Source organism: Chelmon rostratus, chromosome 1 (genome assembly GCF_017976325.1).
Source record: "Chelmon rostratus isolate fCheRos1 chromosome 1, fCheRos1.pri, whole genome shotgun sequence".
In the NCBI taxonomy this organism is placed as follows: Eukaryota; Metazoa; Chordata; class Actinopteri; order Chaetodontiformes; family Chaetodontidae; genus Chelmon; species Chelmon rostratus.
In genome coordinates, this window is record NC_055658.1 from 32,084,738 (window position 1) to 32,109,038 (window position 24,301).

At 42.9% G+C, this 24,301-nt stretch overlaps 1 protein-coding gene across 3 annotated transcripts in view; it reads right to left on the reverse strand.

The window, feature by feature from the left end:
- Positions 1-24,301, reverse strand: part of vps13c (vacuolar protein sorting 13 homolog C) — a 98,223-nt gene that overhangs the window by 9,332 nt on the left and 64,590 nt on the right. For all 3 annotated transcript variants that reach the window (XM_041948261.1, XM_041948188.1, XM_041948334.1), the window contains 28 exons: positions 23,929-24,162; positions 23,698-23,829; positions 22,831-22,920; positions 20,733-20,888; positions 19,852-20,116; positions 19,220-19,380; positions 18,998-19,119; positions 18,293-18,590; positions 17,548-17,937; positions 14,863-14,967; positions 13,545-13,700; positions 12,846-12,971; positions 12,628-12,761; positions 12,078-12,204; positions 11,181-11,416; positions 10,945-11,089; positions 10,715-10,855; positions 10,563-10,644; positions 9,914-9,983; positions 9,682-9,793; positions 9,168-9,281; positions 8,799-8,929; positions 8,471-8,552; positions 7,841-7,954; positions 6,957-7,032; positions 6,544-6,707; positions 6,400-6,445; positions 4,573-4,696 (listed from right to left, as the gene is read on the reverse strand). In XM_041948261.1, coding sequence (XP_041804195.1) covers positions 4,573-4,696; positions 6,400-6,445; positions 6,544-6,707; positions 6,957-7,032; positions 7,841-7,954; positions 8,471-8,552; positions 8,799-8,929; positions 9,168-9,281; positions 9,682-9,793; positions 9,914-9,983; positions 10,563-10,644; positions 10,715-10,855; positions 10,945-11,089; positions 11,181-11,416; positions 12,078-12,204; positions 12,628-12,761; positions 12,846-12,971; positions 13,545-13,700; positions 14,863-14,967; positions 17,548-17,937; positions 18,293-18,590; positions 18,998-19,119; positions 19,220-19,380; positions 19,852-20,116; positions 20,733-20,888; positions 22,831-22,920; positions 23,698-23,829; positions 23,929-24,162 — 4,133 coding nt within the window. The remainder of the gene's footprint in view (positions 1-4,572; positions 4,697-6,399; positions 6,446-6,543; positions 6,708-6,956; positions 7,033-7,840; positions 7,955-8,470; positions 8,553-8,798; positions 8,930-9,167; positions 9,282-9,681; positions 9,794-9,913; positions 9,984-10,562; positions 10,645-10,714; positions 10,856-10,944; positions 11,090-11,180; positions 11,417-12,077; positions 12,205-12,627; positions 12,762-12,845; positions 12,972-13,544; positions 13,701-14,862; positions 14,968-17,547; positions 17,938-18,292; positions 18,591-18,997; positions 19,120-19,219; positions 19,381-19,851; positions 20,117-20,732; positions 20,889-22,830; positions 22,921-23,697; positions 23,830-23,928; positions 24,163-24,301) is intronic.

Here is a 24,301-nt window from a genome sequence, read left to right on the forward strand (position 1 = left end):
ACTTCAAATTAAAACACTTATTGTACATTTACTGTGTCACTGAGCCGAAACAGACACCTACTGAAGCTCATTAGCTTCATGTGATGTGATTAAAACGACACGGTTCTTCTCAGGGTTCGGGAGGTCAGCTGATTTACTTTTTGGAAACAAACAGGAACCCATTCAGAGTGAAGCAGCTTTCTGTTCACTGCGCACAATGCTATTAGATGCTTCTGTCAGCTGGGATGTCTCACCTTTCATGACCTCTATAGTGACAGCATGAAAAACGTTCAACAGGTTATCATGGACTGACTGATGTGTCACATGACAGATGGGTGCTCAATACAGAGGAGGAGGAGGAGGAGGAGGAGGATGAAAATCATTGAGACAGCTGGGTAATGTTTCAGGAACAGAAGCAGGTTGTCAAGGCGATGACACAGTTTTCTGTCTGATTCAGTTCATGACATGATCAGGGTTTCTTCATTATATCAAACATTTACCAAACATTCTGAAATGTTTTCGTGAAACTTCATGAAAAAGTACTTATTAGCATTTCCAAATATTTACTGTGTAGATGCACATACATGAATTTAGTACAACTGACTAGTATTACACATTGACTACATTTAAAACGTACAGTATCTTTGTTCTTAAAATATTTATATTATATATTAACTATAATTTACACATGCTTAAAAGCATATAATAGAATATATACATATTTCCATGCACTTAATAGTATTTACTGGTAATTGCATGCATTTTCATATAGTTACATGCATTTCCAAATGTTACCACCAAGAAAAACTGTCTGTAAACAGTACTGTAGAGATTATGGTCTAGACCTGCTCTACACCATCCTCCTAGTGCCTTGAGATCCTTTTCTGGCTAGATTTGGTGCAACATACAATTGACTAGAATTACCGAGATGTACCTGTTAAATGTACTTGCTCAGATTTGTATGTACAAATATTTAAAAGCAGTGAAGTTTTCTTTCTGATACACCTTAAAACCGTAAATCTCTGTGGAAGTTCCACACAAACACATCAACATATAAATGAACAAAGAAACACTGCAGCTGTTAGTATTTATCCAAACCATCATGTTAACCAGAAAGCTGACAAACTCAGCCCAGCAGAACCATGTGATCACAGAGTCAGCCAATCCCTGAGGAGAGAGCAGGTAATGCTTCAATTATGTTTCTACCTCTATGTGGTTCCTAGCAGAGCAGGCATTATGGGTAACACACCTCCCAAATCTCAACACCGCGTAGTGACATGTATACACATGACATGTATTTATACTGCAGAACAATGGCTCTGTGGCAACGCACGCACGTGGCGCTCCTCGGCCCGCCGGCGGCACTGCAGAGCAGCAGAGAGTTTCTTGTTGTTTCTTGTTCTTTGCGTCTCTTGACACAAACTCTACGTTTACGTTTTCATCGCCGTTACAAAACCCGGGGCCTTTCGAATCAACTCATTCCAACCATTACAAGACGCAGTCACAGAAGGCTCAAGAAAAACCAACAGCAGACAAACAACCCGACGCAACATTGAGGCAACTCACCGATCACGTCTCTTTGTAATCCACAGATCGATAACACTCCGACAAAAAAAGGTCTGGAAACATCGACAAAGGTCCAGAAGATCCACTGCAGCACAGATATTTAGCCCAAAACATGATAACGATCCAAAGAAAGATGTTTTCTTTTCTTTTTTAAGGATCAGGTGATGTGCTCGTCTGCCGCTCGTCTCCAGCTCCTCTGTGGAGTCTCAGCAAAATGACACTGCACTTGACCAATCACAGTCAGCCATATGAAGCCGAGCAACCAGAAGAAGATCGAGCCAATCGCAACTGATTTTGCAGATGACTGACATTTTGAATAGCCAATGAGATTCTGAACATGCTGATGTTCCCCTTCAGTGGGTTACTCACATCTCTAGACAACTCAGATCAAGGATTTCAGTGCTAACATAGATATTACACACAGTTTGAACCATGCATGTGCTCTCCATATGGTTCAAGAACAGCTATCAATGGATTTTGGGTCTGCCTTCTAAGCAGCCGCCATCGAGGGAGGGGCTATGGCCCTGGCAGCACCCCCCTTCCCCTGTCCACGTACATGTACTACATACGCATACAAATGAAACTGCCACACAGATGAAACCACACACGGTGTGTCAAAACTGCAGTTTGATCCCCTTCGACTGGTTCAGTGTACCGTTCTCTGACGACTTTAAGTTAAAGTTCCAAAACAAACACATGATAAAACAAAGAAACACCAACGCATGACTGATATTTTTCATCAAACACAGAGCTCAGTACTTTTCTTAGATTTTTAGTACTAAAATATTGAGAAATTCAATAAAAATTCATGAGGTTCATCGAGCATGCTAGTTCATAAACTCTCTGCACGCTGGTGTGCCATCCCAAAGGTGCTACAAGGTTTTAATTCAATGTGTTACTATATATTCTTAATAAAGTTTTCCAATAATTAAACTATGTTGAACATGCTCAGACTGGTGATAAGGTTGATAAGAGGTTGTCATTTATCATTTTTGACTGGTCTCAAGAAGGTGGGTCTTACCTGACATGAGGAGAGAAAGAAGAAGAAGAAGAGAGGCGAAGGTGGCATGCTGCTGTTTGATTGACTGATACCACAGAAACCACAGGTATTCTGGTTTAGTTTCTGTCTGCGTCTATCTGTTACATCTGCAGTGCAGAACTTTCGTCTTCCCTTTCTGGCAATGAGAGAAACTACGCAAACACTGTCAATGTGCTAACAATGGCATAGGCCCCACCATACTCCTAATCCCTGTCTCCATTGTTACAGTTGCTCTTCCTATCAGCTCTGGCAAAACAAATATTGCTGGTTGACATGAAATGCATCACTGCCGGTGTGCCAGTGCAGGAACGTGGCCACAGACAGAGATTTACCTGGCAGTGGCAGGCTTAACCATCATTGTTGACCATTTGGAAACCAATTGGATGTAACGGACATTCATCTGTATGTAGAAGTCCTGCAGTGCAGGTTCATCTTAAAGGAACTAAAACCACTCCAGCTCAATGTACGGTACGGAGGACAGGAAGGGACCTCAATGTGCAGACCTGACAACACAGCTTTGTGGACAACAGCGCGGGAAACCAGTGAAGTAATGGCGCAGTTATTTTAGGTAACCTGCATCAGGTAAGGCCCGCAGCCTATGGCCTGATAGCAGTTGGTACGAAAACCTTGAGAGCCAAAACAGATCATTTCACCTGCACTACCTGTGACAACAGAAATACGTACTTTCAAACAAAAATCTTTTCCGGATTCACAGCAGGGACGGGACTTAAAATCAAAATTACTATGAAGGGCAGTGGCGTGCATGGGGGGGGCCAAAACACGCGCTAAAGTGCCCTCTTGGACACCAAAACGCCCTCTAAAGTGCCCTCTTGGACGCCAAAACGCGCGTTAAAGAGCCCTCTTGGACACCAAAACGCGTGCTAAAGGGCCCCTTGGGTGCCAAAACGCACGCTAAAGTGCCCTCTTGGACATCAAAACGCGCTCTAAAGTGCCCCCTGGGAGCCAAAATGCATGTTAAAGTGCCCTCTTGGACGCCAAAACGCGTGCTAAAGTGCCCTCTTCAGTGGCGAGGATGCGCTATATGTGCCCTTTTTTTCCTTTTTTCCGCCCCTGCCCTTCAAAAAGTCTGTGCACGCCACTGATGAAGGGGTTCTGTGGTTGAAAAAGTTTAGGAAGCACTGAACTAGGAACTGATTGGTTGCTGAAAAGGAAGTGGAGGTTATGTTTTAATTCTGAGATCTTGTCCGTGATGTTAGATTTTAAGAATCAGTAAATACATTAAAAAAACCATTGATTCATCACAGGACAGATTCTGAAAAGCTCCGAACACGTCACTCTCCTCAGGGGCATGACCTCTCGACTCACGATGCTGCAGCAAGCTGAGGGGGCAGGACTAACAGAGGGTGGGGCAGCTAGCAGCATTAAGAGTGATGGAAGATGTGAGTATGAATCAGTTCAGAACACAATGTTTTCATTTCTGACACGATGCAGCGACTTACCTTCCGTCTGCTGCAGGGCGGCATCAACGTGCAAAAACACACTGCTGCACACTGAAGCTCATCTCCTTCATCTTACCCATTTGATATGGACTTAAGGTAATATTTTAAAGGTCTTCTCTTTGCTAAAATGTAAGATTATATTCAAACAGATACTGAGGAAACTCTGATATACTAACAGAGGACTGATAAAAGTGGAATTTCACTAACAGACTTCACAGTGATGAAAGAGCTCAGCTTTAATGTGTTTAATGTAAAATACTCACACATGAAAACAAGAAATAGAAAGAACAAAACTCCAGGAAACAACAACACGAGACAGAAAACAAAAGCAGAAAATGTGAAAATTAGTGAGCAGACAAGAAGAAGAACAGAGGAAACAGCAAAAAGATTATGAAGCACACAGACAACACAGGAAGTTCTTCATTGAGCAAAATACTGGAAACAAACTTCGAGTAAGGAAACACACAGAAACTATGTCAGAAAATACAAACCCATGTGTTCTAAGGGTTAAAATGAAGCGTAGTGTACCTCTGGATGCCCTGGAAGGTGCTGCTGGCCATGTCCACGATGCCGCCTGTCGGCCGAGCGACCACGCCCACCAAACCTTTCCCGATGCCCTTAAAGAAACCTGCTGCTCCCTCCTTCTTCGCCCCTGCAGACACATGCAGGTCAGACCACATTTCAAATCAACATCAGACCAATAAAGACACAGATACACAAACTGGACAGTCTGATGATGCTAAATTTACACAGATCATCTCTGATAAACACCTGAAGCTTGGTTTCACATATCGGTATACACCAGTTAAAAAGTTGGACAAACGTTCTCTATCATTGTTTTGTTTCCAACTGCTGCAAAGAAACCACGACTGATGGAGACCAAGCAGAAGAAGAGAACTGCTTGAACACAGAAACACTTACTAAACATGCTTACTATTTAATTCCATATGAATTCAACAAAATATGTCATGTAAACCTCTGTGTTGTGCATAAATGAATCTTACATAATATTTAGTTTTCCTTTAAAATCTATCTTTGACTGACGTTGAATTCAAACATCTTTTAGGAGAATATAAACTGCAAATAAAAATAAATATATATAAAATCAAAGTCTGTAGCAGCCACGTTTCTTTAATTTGTTTTAAACGCTCCACATGGACTGACCCCACCCTTCACCTCTGACCTTGATACCTCCTCCGCCTATATTATACATCTATGTTTAGCTTTTTACTCTTTTCTGGACTTTTAAAAACAGCATTGGGAGATCCATTCAGCCACGGCTCCATTGTTTACACTCGGGATCAGCTGTTAGCCATGTGCAACACGAGCGTACTCCCAGCGGATGACCATAGATCCCCACGGAGAAGGGGATGGGTAAGGGTTAGGGTAGGGACAAGCGAAGACCGTATAAACCATACATACCGTCTTTAATTATGGGGATGTGAGAACTCTCCCGAACAAGACAGAAGAACAAACCAAATGCAAACTAGACTGCAGCAGGAGTACTGGGAGTGTAGCATCATGTGCTTCACGGAGACGTGACTGTATGAACTTACGCCAGGCGCGCATGTCACTTTGGACAATTTTCATCTGCTGCAGACAGGCGTGTGACAGAGTGCAGTAAGAGGAAGGGTGGAGGCATAGTGATGTTTGTGAACAACAGATGGTGTAACCCAGGACACATCAGTGTAAAGGAGCAGCGTTACACGAGAGACATAGCGCTGCTAGCTGTTAGCATTCGGCCGTATTACCTCCCGAGGGAGTTCTCACACATCATTGCTCACTAGATATTTTCTCTTTTTCGGACCATTCTCTGTAAACCCTAGAGATGGTTGTGCGTGAAAGTCCCAGCAGATCAGCAGATTATGAAATACTCAGAGCAGCCCGTCTGGCACCAAAAACCATGCCACATTCAAAGTCACTTAAATCACCTTTCTTCCCCATTCTGATGCTCGGTTTGAACTGCAGCAGATCGTCTGAACCATGTCTACATGCCTAAATGCATTGAGTTGCTGCCATGTGATTGGCTGATTAGAAATCTGTGTTAACGAGCAGTTGGATAGGCATACCTAATAAAGTGATATTACCTGTTACCTGTAATACCCAAATTTTCCTGGCTGGGGATTAATAAAGTTTGTCTTATCTTGTCTTATCTTTTTACAACTGCATTTGAACTGCCATTACTATTAATAAAACTTTTTTTTATTCTGTTACAGTTAATAAATATCTGGTAAATATCTGTTTTTGTCTTCTAATCTAAATGTGCTCTATAAATAATTTGACTTGACATGATAAGAAGAAATAGTGAAATGGGATGACTAAACAACAGAACAAAAGGAAGCCGTGGACACTTACCCTCCACAGGTTTGGTGACGATTCCTGTAACTCCACCCACAACCCCCTGCAGAGACAGAACTGTTACTGACCTTCATCTACTGACACTGCGTCAGCTGATAAACAGTTTTCAGATGATTGTTAACAAACTAAGTCTCCTGGTACCTTCAGCAGTCCTTTTCCTCCTTTAGCTAGACTCTCTCCGAAGTCTTTGGGGGGTCGGTTCATCTCCTCTCGTCGCTTCTGTTGGTACTCTTTATCCATGGTGATGGCTGCCAGACCTTTACCTACCGATCCTGTGATCCTGGAGACCATACCTGCAGCGCCACCTGCAGGCCACCGGGAGGAGCAAACTGTTAGCTGATAACATAAACCACAGAGCTCCGACTCATTAATCTGACTGCCAACTGACATGTGAGCGACATTAAAACAGTCCTCTTCTGATTTAGGTTCAACTTCAACTTTAAGGTTCACACAACTCAAAGAAGTGATTCAATACAATTCCATGCAGTCAAATACATTGCATGAAGAAATTCAAGCAACTCTTTAGTTTGGTGTTCTGTGCCAGAGCTTCTTACCGACAGTGTGACCCAGCAGGCTACGGACTCCAATCACAAAACCTTCAGCAAACTCCTCTGGACCCTGAACAGCCCCCTGATAAACACACACAGCAGTCAGCTTTATTAAAGCAGAGTTAAAATGATGTCAGACTACAGGTCTTCACAGGTCCAACCACCCAGACCTTACCCAGAACTCAAGTTAGCATAGGTCAACATGTTTCATTCATAATCATCATTCATCCATTTCATCAGAGGATTCATATGTGGTCCTCTTGGTCCTGATCCAGTTAACTGTGAATAAAGCTGCAGTCAGACCACAAACTTGATGTTCACTCTTCCAACCAGAAGCTTGGTGACAAAGTGACTTGTTCCATGGCTAACTGTTAGCTCCGTCACATTAGGTAAGGGAGCATCTCTCTACTGTTCTGTTGACTTTTCCCTTACAGTTAGTTCAGAGGGAAAAGACAGTCGGCAAACTCATTAGCTGAGCTTGGTCAATAACAAGACACCAAGTCCTTACTCAGCTGTATCCGTGTGAGGTCCTCCTGTCTCCTAGCAGTGTATGAACCAGGTCTCTGTTGTGAAGCTGTTTATACTCTACAATTATTATGACAGCTTTCTCTATTATGGCTCAGCTCTGAGGTCAGCTTGCTATTGGTTGACACCAAAAACTCTTGGATAAAAGTTCACCAAAGTTGAACCTGACATGGGACATTTGTATGGACTAATTTCGCCTCTTCGATTGGATGCTCTGATCACAGTAGCTTCCTCTGAATTAAATTATTTCACCATTTTAAATCGTAATGTGTTCAGGCCCTAGACCCTGCTTTTTCAGGTTAGGGCTAAAGATCTTGTTGCTAGGATGTGTTGAATATGTCTTGTAAATGTGTGCATGTTGTTACCTGGAAAGGTTCGTAGAAGAAGGCCTCTACTCCCTCAGACAGACCTCGGATCAGTCCAAACGGGTTTCCCAGGACATCCAGACCCAGAACCAAAACGTACATCTGCTTCAGGAACTGCAGCCAGAAACAAGATCATGTTCTTAAATCAAGCCGCTTGACTTTGCCACATTTTTTCTCGTCATGGGACTCAGCTGGGCACAACCCAAAAGAACTGCACGGAGCCATCACAGCCCCATCAAGACCAAAAGTTGCAGGCATTGGGGTTGGGTGCATTGCAAGCTGAGCAGCAGGCAAAGGCGGGGACGTAGGCTTGCTGCCCCCTATGAAAGTGTCCTATGAAGCAACAGATATTAAAAAATTGAAAGCAAACAATGTGTTTTGAGGAACTGGGGAAAGGCAGCACCTCCAACACAAGACCAATGGCTATCATTGTTAAATAAATGCGAACATTGACAGATGTCTAGAGACTATACGAATCACAACTGGTACACAATGACTCAAATTGGCAACATCCGAACAGAGCAGCAAATAAACACTGAGACAGAGGCGGGTCCACCTTAAAGACCCCACACCCAAACATCAACAGAGGAACATGGTTGATACTGTCCACCACAGAAACTGTAGTATTACCTGTTCAGTGTAGTGTCGGACCACCGCCCACATCAGCTTCTCTCTGCGGTAAAACTGGTACTTCACCTCGAAGAAGGCCAGTCTGACAGAGACAGAGAGGACAACAAACAAAAAACATTCAACTCCACCAGACAGGAAGATGGGGACATATTTTAACTTTGACAGGCCGAGCAACAGACGTTTCTTCTTCCTGTGGCTGGAGTGGAGTTTAAACAGCACATCTGAGCAGAGCATCTGATTAAACTGACGACAGAGCAGCTCTGCAGCATCATTTCTGCCCAGAACGCATCTCTGCAACAGAAACAACACTGAGCGGGAAGTGTCTCACTTGAAGATGAGGTCGTCAACATCGGTCAGCGTGGCTCCGATACTTTTAAGCAGCAGGTTGAGAGACTGAACGGCTGCTGTCTCCTGAGTGCAGTCCTCACCGCTGGAGCCCAGAGACAGACTGAGATGGAGCTGAAATAACAGAAAACAGAGTAGTGTTCAGGACATGACTGTCAGCTCAGGTTCAGATTTCTTCCCATACATAGTTATTATATTAAGGTGTCTCATATTGTTATATTAGGCTATATAAATAAAAGTGACTTCATTTTGTGAAAATGAAGTGAGACATATTCCTGAAACTCAGTTGGATGCAGAGTGAACAATTTGAGCTTTACAGAAGAAAAAGTTTAGACGCTGAACATCTGCTCACCTTGATGGGAGAGATGTGGAAATGTTCAAAGAAGCTGAGTCCAGATGTGTCGGTGAGTGACGCTTCCATCAGCTCGGCCTGCAGCAGCTGCAGATCTCTCTCTATGAGCCGAGACTGAGACACAAACATGTCAGATATAATAATAAGCATTTGTTTTCTATTTTTCCGAACTTATTTATCTACCATGAAGTTCTTTAAAGGTAATTAAAGGTAATAAACTCTTAGAGAGCAGCTGAAGCTGAGTGACTGCCTTTTGTACCAGCTGAAGGCATGAAGTCGTTCTACGGCTTCAAACCCCAAACACAAAGATTTACAATGGCCGAACCAAGATGATAAAAAAGAAAGACCTTCTTGTAACCGTCTGAAAGGTTACTTTCTAATATGACACACAGGTTTCTGGCTGCAGAAAACCAAAAAGATTTATTTCTGAGTTGTTTCCATTTCATAACATGAACCCTCTGTGTGCTGTTTACGTGTCAGGAAGTTGACCCATCAACCTGCTGTCTCGCTCTACCTTCTGTCTGTCGGCCTGGGGGTCAGCGGCAGGTGTGAACAGAGCCAGGATGGCTCCCAGGAAACCCTGATCGATCTTCACCGCCATCTCCTGAACCAGAGCCATGAAGTACCTGATGTATAGACATTCAAAGATAACAGCTAGAACTCACTGTGAGCTGCTGAATACCAATAATATGATTGTACTTATACTGATATACCCCCCCCCTCATGCTGAACAGGTTGTTACTCACTTGAACTGCATGACGTTGCTGTGCTGGTTGAACCTGGTGATGATGGACACGTCGATGAATGGCTTCGGCTCTGCGGGGACAGAACTAAGAGTTAAAGACACTCAGCTCATCAGACTGAATCAGATCAGAAACGTCTCGTGAAACACGTCGTTGTTAAACACGTTCTGTGTCTAACAGCAGGAAAACCTGATAGTTCAGTCAGCAAAGGTGTGAATGATCCACTTAAATACTTTTATATCTTTTCATTATGCACTGCTATGTGCTCAGCCGCTCATCATATTCATCACTTCCTGCATGTTCTCAACAATAAATACATCCTAATGTGAAACCCTGGTGGGCTTTAACTGTGAAATAAAGTGCTGACGTTACCATTTAAGATTTAAGATTGACTCAGTATAGTTGTTCAGCACATTTCCTGCAGACTGTGTCACTAAGTTATTGGAGACATTGAAAGGACACAGAGCAGCAAATGTCTAACAGAGCTCGATGAAGGACGACGCCTCAGAAAACGAGGGCTGATGGTAAATCTTAGCTACTGGAGTTAAAAACACTGCAGAGGAACGACAGATTGAGAGCAGGTAGAGAAAATGTGGAGTCTCCACAGATGAACAGGTGAAAGATGTAGAACCAGGTTATTAAGATGATCTACCTGAGTCCAGAGCGATGGATTTTGGAGGAAGAACAGGATGGAAGACGATGGGGAAGATCGCACCTGGTAGCTGGTTATCCACCTGCACACAGAAACTATGTCAGTCATACAGGTGAGTGAGTGTTTCTGAGTGTGTGTGTGTGTGTATTTACCTGCAGCCAGTGCAGCTGGGCCCTCAGACTGCGCTGGTGCTGTGACTGTTTGAACTCCACCTGGATCCCAGACAGGAAGTTCCTCCTCACTGGGCAGGAAAACGGCTGACGCATCATCATGGTGGCTCGGCTGAGATTCACCTGGTGACCAGTGACAATCACATGGGTCTTTAGTCTCAGAGTGGGGGGGTCATGTTAGTTCAGTCTGTGAGTCTGTTGTGACCTCTGACCTCCAGGTTGGGGTCCAGTTTGATCCAGCCCCCTTCTGTCTTCCCACTGAGCTGACTCTGGTACGTCTTCTCCAGCAGGTTGATGTTCTTCTGACTGAACGGTTTCCAACGATTCTTTGGCTTCATCTCCCAAACCACACCTGAGCTGTAACACAGAAACACACCTGAACTACAAACCCCAAACACAACACATTACTGGATGCTGTGTGTGTGTGTTCACCTCATCGTGTGTTTACCTGGTGATGCCTATGTAAGCGATCTCCTGTCTGCTGGTGTTGTTGATCAGTGACAGTCCGAGGTTTTGCAACGACACCTTCACTTCCTGTTGGAACTGTTCAAGCTCTTCTGCTTGCCGAGCCTTTGTCACCACGGCAACATCCTCTGTAAACAGCAGCACCCGCTGGCGCCCATCCAGAAAGGAAACCCAGTGGACCTGAGACAGGCTGTCATAGGAGAACTGACCCACTTCGTCCTGAACCAAAGACCAGACACAGACCAACTGTCAGGGCAGGACTGTGTGATTCGGGGCCTGTTTTACTATCAGATCTAAAAGATCAAGAACTAACCTGCACGCTGCACATCTGACTTATCTGTTATAAATGAACTGATGCTAACCTGCTATCAAACAGCTGCTTATTTCAACATCCAGCAGATGCAGAGCAACATGATCATCCCATTGAAAGAGCTAGAAATTACTTTTGAGGTTCCTCAGAGCTGTAATCTTGGTCTGTTATATTTTCAATTTGGTCAGAGCTACCATAATTGATTTTTGTGGCCACTTGAGAGCAGTAGAACAACCGGAAAACATTTTTCTCAGTTGGTTTGAAAGACATCCGATGGACTGAAGATTGGATGAACAGAATAGCAGCACCACACAGAATCCCGCCCCGACAACAATTGTCCATTAACTGTAACGATGAACCTCAGAATACTGAGAAGCACAAAGGAAAACATAGGAAAGATATACAATACAGTAATGCTAACGCTGTGATTTTAGATGTAGATCAAATTTCTTTGTCACAATGAAATTCTTCATCATATTTTTGGAATTTTAGTAGTTTTGGGTTGCAGTTTTCGTTGGATGGTTTGCAATAGTACATTTCTTTGTGTATTTATTAACAGACAAAATAAACCTTCAGCAGGTCCAGCTCTCCGGAATGTTCCATGCAGCTCCAGCTGAGCGTTCGGACGCTGGCTGGGTCGTCCCACACGAACCGCTGGGCCTCGCCGGGTTTCAGCTGGTGAACCGCCGCCGAGCCGCTGAGCCAGAAAGACAGAGAGGGTGCTTCAACTTCCGTGAAATTGTCAAACAACTCTCATTTCTCAAAGTCTTAAAGAGTGCGTGAGCAGATGACATCACTCATTAAATCAGCAGTAACTGTGATACATGTACAACAGGACTTTTATTGCTGCTTCCAGGATTATAAATTAAGGGTGAGAATTAAGAGTGACGATTTAAGCTGTGTTGTTTTGGTGGACATAGATCTGTAGCGCCTCCCAGAGGGTAGTGAGGAGGGTGCGATGGGTCAGAAATCATTTTATTTGCCCTTTCATCATGCTTTTGTTTTACAATGATTCAGTCTTAACAGGATTCGTGGGCCTTGTAAATATGTGTGTTGACAGAGCTCGGCAAGTGAAACATGCATGAGGGTGTGTGTGTGTGTGTGTGAACTACCCTCTGACCTCTGCCTGTAGCTGATGGTGACCCAGGGTGTGTGGTTGAGCAGCAGGGCCGGAGCTGCTCCTTCATAGTAATCACTGAAGCTGATGACGATGGATAGATCAGAGATGTTGACGTCCACGATGATCCCTCCACACTGAAAACACATGTAAGAAGCCCTGAGACGTACGAAACTCTGAGTTTCTCAAATCACCTGATGTGCTCGGTCCAACAGACTGACCATGTCGAGGCTCAGAAGGGTGCCACTGTCCTGCCGGTTAAAAAAGAAGAACTTGGAGATGGATTCAGATCCGACCACACGAACACACAACTTCCCTGAACTGTTCTCCGGCCACAGAGGGAGGCACTGCAAAACAACAGCAACACATTAACGACAGAACAACACTCTACCACTGTGATTCTGTCAGATTTAATCAGGACGCGCTTCCAGAAATGAACAATACTGTTCCAGGAAAGCATGAAAATGAGGAATAAAGACCGACTGTCTTCTTGCTTTCTTAATTTCACACAAAGCAGCGACCTGAACCTTGTTACATCTCTTTATCGTTTCCCTCAAAACAGGATGCTCCACTTGGTGGTCAGATGTAAATACACACAAGCAGAAATACATACAAAGAACTGAAACACCCCAGCCCCAAACTGTTTCTGATGGAAGTCAAACATTTCCTGAACGCAGACCCTCAGAGAGTCTGATCAACGAAGTCTCAGTGGCGGTTATGACAGAGTTGCCTCCATCAAGAGGGCTGGATTGGATCGAGAACTAAAATGTGCATCGCAGCTGATTAACTGATTAAAAATAGATCCAGATTGTGACAGAACATTGATGAAAATCTCACAGCGATGCTCTCTGGAAGTTAAACAGTTGTTGAGTCAGTCACCCTGACTCTGTCTATGGGGCAAACGAATGAGTGACATTTACCTCAGTGGAGGAGATGTAGTGCCACCTGGTTGAGGTTTGGCTGGTGACCTCTCCCACCTCCAGCTCATACGACGACTTGTTAACCAGCGTGTAGAAAGGACTCATAGTGACAATCCTCGTCAGGTTAAAGCTGCTCATCTGGATGCTAACGCCCACCTGGACACACAGTCACAAGGTACAGTGAAGAGCAAGGAATCAAACTAGCATAGCAAGTTAACAATTAATTTCTCAATTAACCAATTACTTATTTGTCATTTGGTAAAAGGTCAGAAAATTGAGAAGAAACATAAATCACATCTTCCCAAAACCCAGCCTGATTTCTGTGTAGTAAAGGAAAACTGTGTGATATGGCTGAAAGTAAATAAATGGGTGTTAAATTGAGATTGTTTTGTCAACTAATCTGATGGCAATATTATTTAATCTCATTTTAAGTATCTAACTCACATATGTCAAAGTCAAGGCCCGCGGGCCGGATGCGGCCCGCAAATGATTTATGTGCAGCCCCCCGGATGATATTTGATTGATGATATTTGTATTAGAACTGGCCGCAGCCGCCCGCTGGTGTTTTGCACGCACCAATACTACATTCCCCACAATGCAACGGTAGCCCACAAACTCACTGCAGCGCGGCAAACGGGCCTCGGCTTCATTATTCATCAGCAGCCAGAACAGATGTTAACTTTCAGTTACCCACTCCCCAAAAAGGAAAGTATTGTTTTGTCTGTGTCCTATAGATTTTTGTATTTTAATTTATTTTATTTACTTAGATTTATTTTTCAGTTGAACTCATCTTGCCTGTTGAAAATGTTTTCCCTTAATTACTGACAGAGCCATAAGAAAATATTGCTTTATTCATTTAATGCACAGGACTTTTTTTCTTTGAAGGAAGTTTGTTTTTGTTGAAAAATGTTTACACTTGAAATTACTGACAGAGCCATAAAAGAATATTGGATTGTTCATTTAATCATTAAATAATATACATTGTGTCAGATCTTAGTTTAATAGGCCATGTGCAATCATTAAAATATGTTTTAATGAACATTGAACCAGTCCGGCCCTCGGCTTGTAGCAAATCTGTTTCTTTGGCCCTCTGTGTATTTGACTTTGACATCCCTGATCGAACTGAATCTAATTTCCAAAGAAGTCACTATAGCAGGCACTAAAATCAATCAGTTGGGTTTTAGATATTTAGCTGGTTTTTAAATAGGTTTATGAATCCAGGGATGTAAAACTGTCTCAGTCAAACGAGAGGCCTTGAGTTTAAATGTAACAACGCAAAATAACCTGAACAGAGACTTGAAGTGAGTGTTTTAGTTACCAGGAAGTCCATGTTGTTGGCGGGACAGCGAACACAGCCATAACTTCCAACAGTGTCGAGAGAGAAACCATCGGACCAGGAGCTGGTAGAGACACACAGCTGGAGCTGCAACACACCAGAACAAAACCCTGAACCACTGCTGTTACGCTGTTATACACTCCAATGAGCCATGAGTCTTTTATCTGGTCATCACTGTTTTTCCAGGAGAGTCTGTTGAAGTCAAACATAAATTTAAATGTCTCCGGTCAGAAGGTCCAGAGAAAATAACTCCAGAGTTAACATGAAACTCTGTTTTCTCTGCTTCTCTGATGTCGTCCTCTCTCTCTCTCCTGATTGGCTGAAAGAACACTTTATTGAACCAAACAGCGTTAGTGATGATTGTTGGATCAGTGAAAGATGAAGAAGGTTTTGGTGAGTTTTATTTGTTTTCTGTCACTTTGAATGAAGTGTGTTTGACCACGTTAAATGACTGTTTCTGTGAATGGAGTCTGGTGGCTTTGGTGAGAGAGATATAACAGCTGGTTTAACAAGAAGGATCTTACTCTGTAACAAAAAGCTCCATCTCTGTAGGATCCTTTCCACCATGTTGACACACACTTATTACAACAATCTGAGCTGTCAGCGGCTCAAACAAACACTTTCAGGTGACGACCTCTTGAAGCTCATCGAGAGAAGGCCAAGAGTCTACAGAGCAGTAATCAGAGCAAAGGGAGGCTGTTTTGAAGAAACTAGAATATAAAACATGTTTTCAGTTATAAGTTAAGTTCATAACTCCACATGTTCATTCATAGTTTTGATGCCTTCAGTGAGAATCTACAACGTAAATATTCATGAAAATAAAAAAGCATTGAATGAGAAGGTGTGTCCAAACTTTTGGCCTGTACTGTATATATGATATATAATTTACTACTGAGCAATACATAAATGCTGTATCCGTACCCACCATGTGCAATTTGTGTAAAAACTGTGTAATTCTATAGAATTTTTGGCACTATATTTTTATGGCAATTTTTATTATAGTTCTTTGTGGCAATTTATATTTATTACAGATTTTATATAGTCCTTTGAATAAAATGTGCATATATATGGTCAGCTTTTAATAATACCCGAATTTCCCCAACTGGGATTAATAAAGTCTTCTCTTATCGTATCTTATCTTATGTTCTTGGGCTTAATCAATGGCTTCACAGTTATGCTACATGGCTGACTGGATTAAAAATGACAGTGAATCTGTATGAATCCTCTCAGGTTAATCAGTCTTTGAGGGGGCTCTTGTTTACTTCAGAACAAAAAAAGAGTAAAACTTTTATTGGTGACAATATGAATTTAAACACAACTATTAAAACCTGGCAGGATAAAAGAAGACGAGAGGGACAACCGTCTTCTCTCTAGCCAGGATGGGGCAGCACAGACTGCTCTCCTGGTAGCACAGATAGGATGTGTTGTGGGACTGTAAAGGGTTTGTTATTATGGGGCATTTGTATGAAAAGAAAATACTGCTTTCATTTGACCATTCATGTAAGAAAGATAATAAACCACAAAATACGTTTTTTAAATAGCTGAAAAGACACTGGCCTTTGCCATCAGTCTCCTCCACAGAGCAGATGTTGGAAGGAAGAAAGGCATTCTGGGGCTTGGGCTAACTTTCTAAATATGATAAAGGAAAACCTGCATTCATGCACACTAACTGGAAAATGACCTGAATATCAACATCGATGAAGCAACCTGCTTATAAATATGGAAATCAGTTTGTAATAGGATGAAGGAAACTCATTTAAGACTACTACACCGTCTGCAGATGACTCCCCAGTTTAGACATCAAATGGATCATAATAAATCTGAACTATGTATGAAATGCAATGCAGAGATTGGGGGGTTTATTCACTGTGCTTGGACTAGTAAATATATATCTGATTATTGGATAGATTATGCCTCATTCTTAACCTTAAACTGAACGAGGACCCCGTGTGTTTATTGTTTGGGCTGACAAACACATGACTGAAAAGTTCACATTGCAGGAGACGTCTGTGTGTTCTTATATAAAATATATTGCTGAAATGGACGGACTGCAAACCTCCAACAATAGCTGGGTTCTAAGATCTGGTCTCCGTTCGCGGAATATATTGGTACTAGACTGGCAGCCACTGTACTGAAGGGTCTAGTGGATCACAGGTAGGAATACATACATACATACACCGATTGACTTGTATACAGAAGTGTTGGTGATGCTGTACTGTAAAGGAATACAAGACTTGGATGTCCCTGTTATTGTTCGGTTACTGTTTTATTTGTTGGGGTTTTCTTTGTCTTTGTTTGTTCTGGTTTGTGTATTTGTCGAGTGTTTCTGATGCCACACCACATATAGAGAAGTGCAAAACTCGCTGTCTTTGATGGGGATGTGATCTCCCCCATGTTTCTTTAGAGTGTGACACAGCCTTCCCCTTTGATACTGTCCGGTCTGTTGGCCTGTTGTGAATGTGTGTGTTTATCAGACAAGTTTCCTAAAGATATTTACCAAAAAAAACAAAAAACCAACAACACACATACCCGCAAATCTGAATGTAAACCGAAAAGTAAGACCTGAAACATTTAAGGAGAAAACAAAACTCTAAAATCTGGCTCATGGGCGACACTGATCTTCCTCTTTAGACTCGACGTCTGAACGTGTCCAGACATTTTTCTCACCTTGCTCTTGCTGAAGAGGTTCTTCTTCCTGAAGGAGAACAGGATTATGTCTCGGTAGTCCGCTGGGTGCTTGACGCTGACGTTCTCAGATCTGTACTGCAGCACTCGAGACGTCTTGTTGATGATCCAGTACGGGCTGAAGACGGACAGCAGCAGGCGGCTGGCCGTCCTCGTCACATGAACGCTCACGTCCAGCGTCATGTCGGTGTCGGAGTCGCAGGTGAGACACACGGAAAAGAACTCGGGCATCTCCTGCTCGATACGAACGTGCCCGTGCCAGTTGCGGCCCTGATACCTCATCAGCACCAACGACATGATCTCGCCTGACACGCGAGCATTGAGGAGGTCTGATGTGCTGCCTTCCTGAAGCTCAAAGGAGTCTGCTGAGCACTGAGGAGCAAAGACCAGATCAAACAACATCAGACCAAAGAAGATTAGAGGACTGCATTAGATTTCAGGATGTTAGGGTTTGATAAATGTTCACATGGTTTCTAACAAACTGTCTTTGTTAATTTGTACAAATGGTAAAAATTAGATCTTTTTATCATCTTCTCCATGGATTCAAATGATCTCTAATCAAACTCGACTTCACATGATCCTGAGAAATGAACAAAAATCAATAATCATACTTCAATGTCACAACCTCTTACAGATCTGTATATACACTGACTGTATATATATATACTTTCAGTATATATTTGTTTTTTTACTCTATTTATGCTAGGGTCTGTGGAAGCTGCTGTACCTCCATCATATAGCGGAGTGTGTAGGGCAGCAGGTTGCGTAGCGTGGCCACAGGGTTAAGGTGGATGACGTAGGCGGGGTCCCAGTCCTCCTCACCGTGGCTGGCGATGTGTCGCAGGTCATCTGGGACAGCCAGTGTGCTCACCATCAACGGCAGCAGGCTGCTGTCAGTCGCCGGGCACTGCAGCAGCGAACGCACCTCGGAGCTGCGGTGCACCTGCTCCTTCCACGGCACATAGGTGGAGGACGGGCCGTACTGACCATCCAAACACCCCGCTGGACGGACAAACAGCTGACATCTGGGGGGGGGGGGGAACTACACTGTCAACATCTGTCCACCTGTACAGCTGGCGCTACAGGAACTAGCACTGCAGCCAAACAGTCTGCAGAAATGTCTGCGTGTTCTGTCCAAACCTTGATGGTTCCTGCAGATCAAACATCGTACGACTTGTGACACCCAAATATTTGAGTTCACAAACTCACTTGTGAATTGTTTTTACATCACGACTGGGCGTGAGTTTGGAAACGAGACATTTCAGCAGACTTTCCAATTAGTCCTGAAACAGTTTTTTTGAGTCAGAGCAGTATTACACTGATTACAATTATAGACACACAAACTGACACCACATCCACATCCACAGCGTCGCATGCTAACAAACACTCAGCGTGTTGCCTTGTGCCCCTGAGCGAGGCAGCGTGACTCTACCTATATGTTTCTAAGGCGACGTGAAGCTCTCTCTCCGGTTCGGCCTGTCCGACAGTCTGTAGGCTCCTGGAGGTTGAACAGTACTTCAGGATGGTGAATGGCACAGAGAAGTGATTCTTGATCTGAAAACAGACACAAACAGTCAAGTGAAGCTGTCCTGCTGTTCTTCAACAAGCATCCAGACTTTCGTGTGTCGAGGTTTTGAGTGTTTGCAGTTCAGACCTGCAGCGGGGAGCGGACAGTGATGACTTTGTTACCGTCGGCGGCGTCGATCTGCAGCAGCACAGAAACTGCCTCCTGCAGCATCGGACCACGGATGTTGTAGAGACGGCGACCTGGTTTGTCTACGGCTATGTTGGAGATCTCACTGTATCCGGAGGGAACTGCGGGTTCAGAGACACACCAGCCATCTTTAATCTTCGTTCACACATTTTACAGGTTCTCCTGATGGACAGTTTTCATAACCAGATGTTAGAAATGTCACCATAATGCACGGGTTGACTCTTTTGGATGTTTTGAACACCACCAGTAAACTGTCAGTACTATCACTTTGTTTTATGGTGTCTATTATCTACCAGTGGTGTTGACTGAAGTGTGTGTGTGAATCCTGCCACCAAACAACACAATATGTGTCCACACAGATATGAGTGTGGAGAATCTGTTGCGGTTTGAAACATGATGTTGCAGCCAACATTACAACTTCTGGACAACACATTTTGCAAAACAAGAATACAAATAACACCCTCTGGCATTTGTGCTGTCTGTTCCTTTGTCATGCAACAGGCAGAAATGAATGTGAATGGTGTGAGTGCTGAACTAGACAATAAGACTGCAGTGAAACTGGGCATCCAGACCGATTGTGAGGTTGAACAGGCAGCTCTCTTGCCGCTGCAGAGCCGACAGTTTGCCTCGCGATGACGATTTGTACATGGAGTGCTCCAGGTCCATGCTGTGATCCACAGGCAGCTCGTGTAGTTTTCCCTGCGCCGGTGAACCCACTGGCCTCAGGCTGGCGCTGTGCTGCACAATGAGAGGAATCCCAAGGGAGTTTCTGATGGTGAAGGGGGCCTTCTCCTTCAGCGAGTAGTCGAAGGTAGAGGCAGTGCCCTCTGAGAACGTCTAATCAAAACACAACAAGGACAAATTACTAACTTTTATAATAGTAACATTCATGAATGAACAAATTATGGACTGAGTTAATTCCCTGCTCTTAACAGCTGGTGTCGATTTTTTCTGCTGCACAAAAACTCACATTATCCATTCTGTCTGTTTGAGGAGGTTGTCTTTATCAGTCCTGGAAAAATAGGTAGTTGCTTATTGTTTGTGATGCATCAAAGTACTTCAGGGAAAGGCTGGCATTGATTGGCTCTAGTTTTGCTTTTGGGTGGTTCTCACACTTTTTGAGCAAGTTCATGAACAAAAATTTTAGGTCTACTCAGGAGGTGATACTAAATCCAAGTTCTGGCACTCTCAGGGGGACGGATATCCATCAGCTGATTCACAACACGAGAAACACCATAATTAATACCAAGGACATGTGTTGTAATCGTCTACTAAATTAACCATATAGAAGTTTAAATGTCACCACATGTCAGCGTAAGAGAAAATGTAGAGCTCCACTTTGTGCATTGTTAGAGAAGATGTTATGATGTTTGGTACCTCGGTGAGGTTTTAGAAGATGTTATGATGTGCTGTCTCTTCGAGAGGTTATAGATGATGTTTTGATGGGCTGTACCTTGGCAAGGTTGTGTAAAACATTGAGGCTGCACTGGGAGACGGTGATGTTCATGGTGTCTTTGGAGCAGATGTTGATGGCCGTGCGAGGTTCAGGAAGAATGACAAAGTCATCTCCATGAACTGGACTCTTGTCCTGGACTGGGTTGTTCTTCATCTGAAGGAACAAAGACAACAGCAATGAAAGACTGCTCATCAAGCCTTTTCATCCCTGATTCTAATTAAACAAACTGAACAAAACCATCCTCTGCTGCTGCAGCATGAGGCATCACATTCACACACATCCTGAGAGTACTCTCACAGAGCTCCACTCAGTGAAGTCGATGGACCTGATCACAGAATTTAGTCTCTATTCAGACGTGGTGATAAACGCTGTTTGATGTACTGAACGTCTCTGTTAAACAAATTGTGAGCAGAATGTCTGAAAACACAGTCACCAGATAGATAGATAGATAGATAGATAGATAGATAGATAGATAGATAGATAGATAGATAGATAGATAGATAGATAGATAGATAGATAGATAGATAGATAGATAGATAGATAGATAGATAGATAGATAGATAGATAGATAGATAGATAGATAGATAGATAGATAGATAGATAGATAGATAGATAGATAGATAGATAGATAGATAGATAGATAGATAGATAGATAGATAGATAGATAGATAGATAGATAGATAGATAGATAGATAGATAGATAGATAGATAGATAGATAGATAGATAGATAGATAGATAGATAGATAGATAGATAGATAGATAGACTTTATTTATCCCAAGCTGGGATTTCAGTGCTGCAGCAGCATTACACACAGTGAAATAAGTGAAAAATTGTGAAATAAGACTATAAAGAACAAACTATACATAATAAAAATATCTAAATAGTGAGCAGTAAAAACATTATATACATGATAATAACAAAATAGCAAAATAGTAAACAGTAGTACTGAAAAAGTATTGCACAAAAAAGAATATCTACAGCAAATGGCAGTGTGTAGAAAATAAAGTGTACCATGACTGTAAGCATACACTAAGTGAAAAAAATGAAAATTTGTGAAATAGGACAAAAAGAACAAACTATATATAATAAAATATCAAAATAGCAAGCAGTTAAAATTATATACATAATAATAAAATATCAAAAGTAGCAAACAGTAGTGATAAGAAGTATTGTATTTTTTAGCTGTTATCGTACAGTGTAATGGCATGTGGCAGGAAATTGTGATCATTGTCCATGATGGATAACAGTTTATTCAGCGTCCTCCTCTCCACCACAGTCTGAAAAGACTCAAGTCTGAGTCCGAGTACAGAGCCAGCCTTCTTGATGATCTTATCAAGTCTGTTGGTGTCGCTGGCTCTGATGCTGCTGCCCCAACATACAACAGCAAAGAAGATGGCGCTGGCGACCACAGACTGGTAGAAGATCTCCAACATTTTGCTGCACACGTACATGATCTATTCGATCAGCTTGTTAACCAGGAAACATGGCTCAGCTCCCATCACTTTCTGTGATTGTTGGCCATCTTATAGAAGCGGCTGCGTTAATTGACATGACCATAAACACAACTTTGGGGGCTCAGTTTCATCCCAAAGTCCAAAGACATGTAGATGAACTAAAGACTTTAAATTACGCAGTATAAATGGATATAGATAACGAGTGGATACATATTAAAATGTACACTGTACATCTAAGCACAAAACTTAATTAACAAAACGTAGAGGTTATAGAAGACGTCATGATGTACTGAACAGAAGACGACTATGTTTTGTTAATTCAATTATGTGCTAGTTGGGGTCTTTTCATCAGTGGGGCAGTTCACCAGTGTTCCTAGTATCAGAACACCAAAGCCCAATGTTCAATGTTGAAATGTCATATCTGCTGCCAAATGTTCTGCACCCTGACCACCATGGACCACCAGGATCAGCTGTTACAGAAGTGTTTTTCTTTTTCTCAAATGTGGAGCATAATGTGATAGATTAGACACATGTCACTGTTCAGGGCAGGTCAAAGAGACTTAATGTACCAGAGGTCAAAGACCGGCAGCCAACAAACACAGACATAACAGCAACGGTCCAAGCAGCTAAATCGTTCACCTCGAGCTCCAGGTTCCACCTGCGTCTGCCGCTGTCGACTCGTTCAATCAGAGGCTCCCAAACCGCATGGATTTCATTAAAGTAGTTCACCTGCAGACACAACAGCTGCCAGCGTCATACATCAGACATGATGAAACATCTGTTCAGTCACCGCAGCAGCTGCAGTAACACCCGTCACTCATTTATCATTCAGCATCAACTCAAAACTCGGAAACTTCACAATAGAACAAAAAGTCAAAAATAGATGAAGGAAGGTGAGTTTCAAGTGTTTCTCCAGAATGTTTTCACTAATTCTCACAAAATCTACGACTGGAGATCCACTAACCCCCTAAGGGAGCCCTTTGAGATCAGCTGATGGTGGCTTTCCCACAGCTCACCTGTGACTAAGGGTGCCCCAAACTCTGGAAAGAGTTACCTGCTGAGAGGAAGCTTGCTGAATCACTACTTTCAAATCTCTTCCTGAAAAACTATTTAAAAAAAAACAAAAACCTTTTACCTCTGTGTGATTATATTTTATTTCCCTTTTCAAGCTCTTGCTACTGGAAAAAGTGTTTTCAGAAACAATCACTTCAGGAAAGTGCTTTATAAATGATGATGATGATGATGATGATGATGACCACTATTATTACTAACATTACTATTTAATGAGGTTTTTTAATAAGTAGATTACACAGCTGTGGTAATATTTAGTGCCAAATATCAAAGGAAGTCAAATGCTAAGTCCTGACAGAAAACATCACATACAGTTAACAGTAAAGGGAGAACAAAACCAGTATGAAGCATTTGCACTGAACATATAATCCCTGCAAAGAACAGAAGGGAACTTCTTGAACTTTTCAACAAAACAAAACCAGGATCAGTTCTCACCTCCAGCGTCATGTCGCCTCTCAGCTGCAGCAGAGAGGACCAGTTTTTTGCCGATCCACTGAAGGAGGACTCAGCCAGCAGCAGAGGGACGGTCCGATGACCCAACCCGGACTCCAGAGTCACCTGGACCACCTGTGGTGCAACGACACCTCATCAAAAGCGGTCGGAGCTGACCGTCTCATTCTGAGGTGTCAGAATATAACCCGCTTTGAAGCAGCTGACATGTCGTACCTTTATCTCTGCAGCGAAGCTCTCGCCCTCACTGCTTCCGTCCTGCTCTCTGAAGCTCTCTGTGACCTCGGTGGCCTGGTCCACTCCCAGGAACCAGAAGTTGCAGCCATAGATGTTCATTGGCGACCAGAGGTCACTGACATTTGACTTCGACTCCTGATTCTGCTCGTCGTGCTGCTTCGCCGTCATTGCAGCCGTTATTGTCGTCACTGTGTTGAGGATGAATGGAGAGATCTGCGGGACAAAGATGCACTGGTGATGAGTCTGTTTACCACCTGGAACCTGTCCTTCAGTCCTGTTACTGCGAGGGGGTACTCACTCTGATGTTAAAGGCTATTCATACATATTGTGAGGCTTGGGTGTACTTTTGGCA